General features: G+C 37.9%; 1 protein-coding gene and 2 non-coding genes across 3 annotated transcripts; 1 reads left to right on the forward strand and 2 right to left on the reverse strand.

The window, feature by feature from the left end:
• Window positions 1-1854: 1854 nt before the first annotated feature.
• On the reverse strand, window positions 1855-1961 carry LOC145044439 (small nucleolar RNA R71). The gene has a single exon (XR_013681391.1). It is a non-coding gene; the product is annotated as a small nucleolar RNA R71 (small nucleolar RNA).
• A 1083-nt stretch (window positions 1962-3044) lies between these two features.
• LOC145039403 (uncharacterized) lies at window positions 3045-3596 on the forward strand. The gene has a single exon (XM_078987468.1). It carries the CDS (start codon window positions 3045-3047, stop codon window positions 3594-3596), a length of 552 nt encoding a protein of 183 aa, XP_078843594.1.
• A 3811-nt stretch (window positions 3597-7407) lies between these two features.
• On the reverse strand, window positions 7408-7514 carry LOC145044472 (small nucleolar RNA R71). The gene has a single exon (XR_013681422.1). It is a non-coding gene; the product is annotated as a small nucleolar RNA R71 (small nucleolar RNA).
• Between the last annotated feature and the right edge of the window lie 1588 nt (window positions 7515-9102).

A 9102-nucleotide genomic window follows, 5' to 3' on the forward strand; every position in this document is an offset into this window, starting at 1 on the left:
ATCCACCTTCATAGGGCAACTGATATGTGCATATTTAGCTATATATTTAGTATAGATTTTCATTATTTATTAGCTAATTATTTACATATTATGGACAAAAATATACTTAATAGTGTTCAAATTGTATTTTCAGTCCAAAAGAGAAGCTCAGAAGCAAAAGGAAGCAGGAGATACGATCAAAAGCTCGGGAATGGATGAAAGAAGAAAATGCTAAATTGTGAAGCTACTCGGCGAGTAGGGATGTCTACTCAACAAGTACACACGAAGGTTCGCGAATCAATACGTAAACTCCTTTCCGTACACAGATTCTTTAAGGGGAATCAACGAGTCGGTTGGCTACTCGACGAGTAGCCCCTGTTTTGAGAAATCTATAAATAGAAGCAACAAACCCGAATGGAGGCTCTCTTTGGAACTTTGATGGAATTACTTGTTGATCAAGGAGGTATTTGGAAACATGGAAAACATTGAAGAACCCTAATCCTTCATTCTAAGAAGATTAAGGCAATTTAGGTTTAATTTTCCACTTTACCTTTGAATAGTTGTTTGAATTCGTTTTTAGGTTTTCATATACTGTAATTATGAACTAATTTCGTTAGTTTCTGTTTAGGGTAGTCAAGTTTGCTCTTATGGATTTATTTACTCTTTTGATTAATTGTTATGTGGTGAATTTTGTTAAATTAAGGTTGTTAGAGGCCCTTATGAACTAATCATAACTATTTTCTATTAATTGCTAAGTAATTAAGCTACATGAACATCTCTTAATTGCTTATCTCATATGATTTTTGTGAACACATTGATGTATGCCTAGGAATAGTGAACATGGAACTAGGATTAACTAGAGAATGGGTAAGTTAATGTGTGAGCTTGTATGATACACCATCAACAAGAGGTTAACTGAATCACCAATTTAATTAGCTAATTACAAGTCTTATTTAACCCAAATAATTAAACTAGGGAATTTATTAGTTTAATCACTTGATCACTGCTTAAATTAATTTATTTTCTAAGGATTGGTAATAACGAATGTGAATCTAATCACCATAGTCGGTAACCAATAATAATTAATCCATTACATTACCATAAAAATTAACCATAGCTAATTCCCAGTTTCGTGTTTTATTTCACTTTTTCTATTTTTACGTGTGTTTCTTGTTTTGATTTCAGGTTTACATGACCCAAGGATCCAACACACCTTTGGTCCCTCCATTTGAAGACCCGGAATCCGCACTTAGGAAAAACAAGGATAAAGTACTTGAAGACAATCACCCGCCAAAAAAATCACCATTCAAGGACCTCAAATCTGTTTTTAGGAAGAAAAAGGACAAGAAGGCAAGAGAGTCTAGCAGTTAAAAAAGCAAAGGAAGTAAATTAGAAAGTTTTGAAGATAGTACAAAAGAATCTGAATTTGAGGACAATTACGAAATTAACTCCGAAGAAGGAAGCAACTTTGAAGGAGAACCCGCTAACACCATGGGGAACATTGATGAAGTTCCCATGGGAGAATGGAAGAAGAGGATACGTGATGATACCAGCTAGGGACTTGTGCAACCCATCATTCCCACTACTGCCACTTTCGAACTAAAAGGCCGCATACTTGCTCAACTTAAGGAAATACCCCTTTATGGGAAAGATCACGAAGACGCCTACAAAAATTTGGATGAGGTCAATGATGTAGCTGATTACTTTAATGTTCCAAATGTGCCTCGTGAAACCGTGTCACTTCGATTGCTTCCAGTCACATTCAAGGGTGCTGCAAAGGATTGGCTGAAATCACTCCCTCCAGGATCCATCACTACATGGGCTAAAATGAAGGAAGAATTCATTGATCAATTTTGTCGTCCCTCAAAGATAGCCAAATTGAAGAAAGCCATAGCAAACTTTGAGCAATAAGCTGGAGAATCCTTATACGAGGCATAGGAGAGATACAAAGGTTTACTATGGAATTGCCCACATCATGATCTTAATCGCCAACAAGAAGTCCCCATTTTCTATGATGGAGTGAATGTGACCACAAGCCAACTCCTTGATTCGCAAGGACCTCTCACAAAGAAGCCACCCCCGGTGATCAGAGAACTAATTGAAGAATTCTTTAAGAACTCTAGGGAATATCATAACCCGAGAAATGACTTGACTCGAGGGGCGGTGAACTCTATTACCGATGACATGGCAATGATGATGGCAAAATTGGAAAGCATGGACCGAAGAATGAATAAGATGAACCAATCCGTCCATGCTATTAGAGTAGGATGTGAAAACTGTAGAGGGGCCCACCTTACAAAAGATTGTGAACTTGATGAGAATGGGAACCGAAAGGTACAAATGTGCTATTCAAGTGGAGATAGGTATGATGATAATTGGTGAAAACCCAAGAAAGAATGGCTACCATATGATGAATATAAAAAGACAAGGGAGGAGAAATACAAGCAAAAAGATAGAGGCTTTTATCAAAATGAGGAACCGGTACATGAAAAGAAATCAGATTTAGAATACATGCTTACAAGATTCGTGGTCGCGTCCGAGAAAAGACATAATGATACCGATGTTGAAATCAAAGATCAACAAAATATGTTCAGAGAACACCAAATTATGATGAAAGATCAACAAGCCTTGCTTAGAAAAGTAGTTGGGCCAACTTGCACAACAAGTAAACGAGAGACGATCGGGTGGACTTCCTAGTATTACCGAAAGTAACCCAAAATGTGCACATATAAATATCATGACAACTAGGAGTGGGAAGATGATAACTCCTCTGGACCCTATTCAGCAAGAAGACCCCAAGATGGTGCAAGAGGAAGGAGCAGAACATGAAGAATCACAAATTCCTGACTCGACTCGCCGAGTCGACGTTACAGACTCGACAAGTCCACCACCTGAACAGAAAAGCCAGCCTCTTGTTAATCTATATCAGCCTCCACTTCCATTTCCTGCTCGAGCTAGACAAAAAAAGAATGAAGTTGACTACCAGAAGTTTCTGGAATGCATAAAGGCTCTCCAGATTAATATGCCATTCATAGAGGCGGTTGTACAAATGCCGAAATAAGAAGATGGAAGAGGTGAAGAAAGTGGTCCTAAATGAGAATTGTTCGGCTGCCATGTTGAACAAACTACCTAAGAAGAAGGGTGATCTAGGAAGCTTAACATTGCCTTGCCAATTCGGAAACTTAGCTACCATTTATGCATTTGCTGATTCAGGGGCAATTGTAAATCTCATGCCATACTCATTTTTCAAGAAATTAGATCATCCAGAGCCAAGGCCAATTCGAATGGCGATTCACATAGCAAATAAAACGGTCACATTCTCAAGAGGAATATGTGAAGATCTATTGGTGAAGGTTGATAAGTTCGTGTTTCCCGCGGATTTTATAGTTTTAGACATGGAAGTGGATCCTCAAGTCCCGATCATACTTGGAAGACCTTTTCTTAACACCGCAAGTGCTATAGTTGACATGCGAGATTCTAAACTTACCCTTCGGGTAGGAGACGAGTCAGTTACTTTTGGGGTTGATCAAGCGATGAAACATCCGAGGAATAGCGATGACACAACATTTTTAGTTGACATGTTGGAAGAGTTAATGGAGGAAATGGAACGAAGATGAGCCAAACAAGTCCACCGTCACACATGAAGAAGAATTTGATGCGGAAAGAGGTCGGCTGGAAATAGAAAGACTGCTCGAGGAAGCTGAGTATAATGATCTAATTAGAAGTGCAGAACACCCGACTCGCCGAGTAGCCTCGACCGACTCGACGAGTTTGTCTGAAGAAACCCGATCAGTCGCAGAATTTACAAAGGACTCGACGAGTCCCCTCACTGGACTCGATGTGTTCAACATTCAGAATGCAAAAACTGAACTTAAAGCACTACCAGATGACTTGGAGTACGCGTTTCTTGAAGATGGCAAAAAAAACCTGTAATTATAGCTGCTGATTTGGCCAAGCATGAGAAAGAAAGTCTTATGGGTGTATTGAAGAAGAGGCAAGTTGTTATAGCATTGAGTTAAACCTGTAGTTCAACGCCAAAGAAGACTTAACCTGAACATGCAAGAAGTTGTAAAAAAAAGAGGTGGTTAAACTACTCGATGCCGAAATCATTTACTCAATCTCCGATAGCCCGTGGGCAAGCCCAGTGCAAGTGGTACCTAAAAAGGGAGGCATGACGATGGTGGCCAATGAGAATAATGAATTAATTCCAACAAGAACGGTGATCGGGTGGCGAGTTTTCATAGATTATAGAAAGCTGAATGATGCCACATGCAAGGATCACTTTCCTTTACCATTTATTGATCAAATGCTCGAAAGACTCTCAGGCCTTTTATATTATTGTTTTCTTGATGGGTTTTCGGGGTATTTTCAAATTCCAATCGACCCCCAGGACCAAGAGAAAACCACTTTTACATGCCCAAGTGGAACATTTGCATATGGACGCATGCCTTATGGGTTATGCAATGCACCAACTACTTTCCAAAGGTGCATGATGGTCATCTTTCATGATATGATAGAGAAGTTTATGAAGGTCTTTATGGATGATTTCTTGGTGTTCGGGTCATCTTTTGAAGATTGCTTATCTAATTTGGACTTGATGTTGGCTAGATGTGAAAAGACAAACCTTGTACTTAATTGGGAAAAGTGTCACTTCATGGTGAAAGAAGGAATTGTGTTGGGTCACAAGGTTTCAAGGAAAGGGATAGAAGTGGATAGAGCAAAAGTGGAAACAATAGCTAAGCTACCCCCTTCAAATAATGTAAAAGGGGTAAGGAGTTTTCTTGGCCACGCGTGATTTTATCGTCGCTTCATTAAAGATTTTTCAAAGATTACTAGGCATCTTACTCAATTACTCTTGAAGGATACCCCATTTGATTTTTCCAACGGATGTCATGAAGAATTTCATTTATTAAAGGAAAGGTTAACCACTACTCCTATCGTGATAGCACCAAATTGGAATTTTCCTTTTGAGCTAATGTGTGATGCAAGTGATTATGTTGTGGGTGTTGTTTTAGGGAAAAGGATTGATAAACATTTTCAATCAATTTACTATTTATATGTGCATATTTAGCTATGGATTTAGTATAGATTTTTATCATTATTCGGATATTTATTTACATTTTATGGACAAAAGATACTTAATAGTGTTGGAATTATATTTTCAGTCCAAAAGATATGCTCGGAAGCTAAAGGAAGCAGGAGAAGCGATTGGAAGTCCGGAAATGGAAACAAGGAAGAAAAATGCCAAATACAAGAAGGACTCGGCGAGTAGGGACGGCTACTCGACGAGTCGTATCGAAGATTCGCGAAGCTCTAGAAGTCCTTGCCGTACACGGGTTATAAGTAACGGACTCACCGAGTCAGTCACTAGACTCGACGATTCACCTCTGTTTCCAGAATAATATAAATAGAGACTTGGAGATCAAGATGGGGGACTTATCTGGAACTCTAGGAGGAAAAATTACAATTGAAGGTGCTGTTAGGTCGTGAGAAGCAGAGGAATCAACCCTACATTCAATGTTGAGGAGAATCAAGGCAATTTTAGTTTATTCTTAGTAATCTTTTGATTTGAATCATGTTTAAACTCTTTAATTTAATTTTTGAGTTTGTGTTCACTGCAATAATGAACTAAACCTTTTTTATTCTATTTAGGGTAGATCATTTTGTGAACATGGATTGATTTCATGGTTGGAATTAATTTTAATTGGTGATTATGTTTTGTTAAGCTTGTTAAAGAATCTTATATGTTAATAATTACTATTCTTCTGTTAATAAATCAGTAATTAAGTTGTATGGACATCTCTTAGTTATTAATTTCATATGATTTATGTGACCACATAGTTATATGTCTAGGAATAACGAACGTGAAACTAGAATTAATTAGAAGATAGGTAAGTTAATGTGTGAGCTTGTATGACGAACCATCAACAAAAGGTTAATTGAATGACCAAATTAATTAACCACTACAAGTCTTACTTAACCCGAATCAATAACTAGGAAATTCATTAATTTAGACAACTAGTCATTGCTTGAATTAATCTGTCTACTAAGGATTACTAATAACGAATGCGAATCTAATCACCTTAATCGGTAACCAATGAAGAATTAATCTGATATATATTTACTATAAAATCATCCATGGGAACAAATGAGTCGAACCTAAACAGAAGTCCTCTTAACCATTGAATTTAGTGGTAATTACTTGTTTTAGCTGCTAGTTAGTTAAATTGTGTGTTAGTTAGTTTATTTAAGTTTTCTAGTCATGCAAAACTAGAGAAAACCTTTCCTTTTCTTACTTGTATTTAGATAATATTAGTTATTAGTTTTAATTTTCCGTTCCCTGAGTTCGATACCCTACTTATTTAGCTACACCACAATTGATAGGTCCACTGCCTTTGTGTGTTAATTTTATAATTAAAAGTAGGTTTAAAGCTAGTGCATTCCACACACATCAAGTTTTTGGCGCCGTTGCTGGGGAACGGTTCAAAAATTAACATTAATTTATAATTTTATCGATCCTTTGTGTGAGATTTATCTTACACAATGTTACTTCTTAAGTAATTTAGTGATTAGGATAAGTTTTAATAATTTTCTGTTTTTTTAGAAGTTAGTAAGTATTTTTTTTTTCTATTTCTGCTTTGAACTCGCCGAGTGCAATCGAAGCTACTCGGCGAGTACGTTACTGTTTCACAGTTCCGTTATTTTATTTTATTTTTGTTCTTTTTACGCGTTTTTCGTGTTTTGTTTGCAGGCATTATATGACCCGAGGATCCAACACACCTCTAGTTCCTCCATACGAAGACCCAGAATCCTCTCTAAGGAAAAACAAGGGCAAGAACGTAGGAGAAACCGCAACATCTAAGAATTCACCGTTGAAGAATCTAAAAGCTATTTAGTAAGAAAAAGGGCAAGAAAGTAGGAGAATCCAACTTCTCTTCACTAGTGGACAAAGACCCGAAAAAGGAGGACACCGAGTACGAAACCGAAAGGGAAGAATCTGAAACCGAGGAAGAGAGAAAATTTGAAGGCGAATTAGCTAACCCCATGGATAACATTGATGAAGTCCCCATGGGAGAATGGAAGAAGAGGATACATGATGATACTGGCCTGGGACTAGTGCAACCCGTGATTCCCGCGACAGCCACTTTCGAGCTAATGGGTCACATACCTGCTCAACTTAAGGAGATTCACTTCTATGGATAAGATCACGAAGATGCTTACAAGCATTTAGACGAGGTCAATGATGTAGCCGATTACTTCAATGTTCCGAATGTGCCTCGTGAAACTGTTTTGCTTCGTATGCTTCCCGTCACGTTCAAAGGAGTTGCGGAAGATTGGCTCAAGTCACTCCCTCTTGGATCCATCACTACATGGGCTAAGATGAAAGAAGAATTTATCGATCAATTTTGCCCTCCCTCAAAAATAGCCAAGTTGAAGAAAGCCATAGCTAACTTTGAACAGCAAGCTGGAGAGTCCTTTTATGAGGCATGGGAGAGATATAAAGGTTCACTAAGGAATTGTCCACATCACGATCTAAATAGTCAACAAGAAGTGTTCATTTTCTATGATGGAGTGAATGTAACCACAACGAAACTCCTTGATTCGAGGGACCTCTCACAAAGAAGCCACCCCCGGAAATAAAGGAACTAATTGAAGAATTCTCTAAGCACTCTAGAGAATATCATAACCCAAGGAATGAGCTAAGTCGGGGTGGTGAAAACTATTAACGATAGCATGGCGGCAATGATGGCTAAAATAGAGAGTTTAGATCAAAGAATGACTAAGATGGACCAATCCATCTACGCTATCCGGGTAGGATGTGAGAATTATATAGGACCTCACCTCACTAAATATTGTGATTTGGATGAGAACGGGAACCGGAAAGCACAAGTTTGCTATTTAAGTGGTGATTGATATATGATGATAATTGGTAGAAACCCAAGAAGGAATGGCTCCCGTATGATGAGTAGAACAAGGCAAAGGAGGAGCAATACAAGAAAAAAGAAAGGGGTTTCTATCAAAAGGAGGAACCGGTTATGGGAAAGAAAGCTAATTTGGAAGAAATTTTCACAAGGTTTGTAGTTGCATCCGAGAAGAGGCACAATGACACTGACATTGAATTGAAGGAGCAATGAATAATTCTTAAAGATCATCAAGCTATGATGAAAGATCAACAAAATTTGCTTCGGCTTGCACAACAAATTAATCAAAGAGCACCCGGTGAACTTTCTAGCAATACCCAACAAAATCCAAGAATGGCACATCTAAATGTAATAACCACTGATTCTGAAAAAAAATCATTCCTTTGACCTCTATCCAAAAGAAAACCAATAAGGTGAAAACAGAAGAGGCAACTGACTAGAATTCGAGCAAACCCGAATCGACTCGCCGAGTCGGCAACATGGACTCGACGAGTCCGAGGTCTGATGAGAAAAACTGTTCTCTTTTGAAACCTTATAGGCTCCCTTTGCCCTTTCCGATCCGAGTCGTACCTGATTATCATATTCAAGGTTATAGAAGATTTATGGAGCATATAAAGACCCTCCAAGTAAATATTCCATTCGTTGAAACAATACTTCAAACACCTAAGTATACAACTTTGCTTTAGAGCCTCTTTACTACTAGACAAAATATGGAAGAAGTGTCTGAAGTATTGCTGAATGAACTGCCAGAAAAGAGGGGTGATCCAAGAAGCATAATTATGCCTTGCAAATTTGGGAACATAATGACTACACGAGCATTGACCGATTTGGTGGCAAGTATTAACATTATGTCATATTCTTTCTTCCAAAAGTTGAACCTCCCCATTCCAAAACAAATTCTCATGAAGATCAACTAGGCCGACAAGACAATAATACATCCAATGGGAGTGTGTGGAGACCTTCTTATTAAGGTTGATAAGCTAGTATGTTGTTTGTTTGGTGTGTTTAAACTTTTCTATAGGAATTGAATTATGTTGTTTGATTTCATATTTGTTTTGGTTATTTTCATAGTTTGAATTAGGGAATACATGCAAAGGGTCTAGAGAATCAGAGAAAATGAAGAGAGTCAAGCAAGGGAGAAGTATTAAGTCTAAGTATTTAGTCTGGTTCTAGAGGGGTTAAAGAGTGAGTAATTACTGAG

This window comes from Lactuca saligna, chromosome 4 (assembly GCF_052625555.1).
Source record: "Lactuca saligna cultivar CGN05327 chromosome 4, ASM5262555v1, whole genome shotgun sequence".
Classification (NCBI taxonomy): Eukaryota; Viridiplantae; Streptophyta; class Magnoliopsida; order Asterales; family Asteraceae; genus Lactuca; species Lactuca saligna.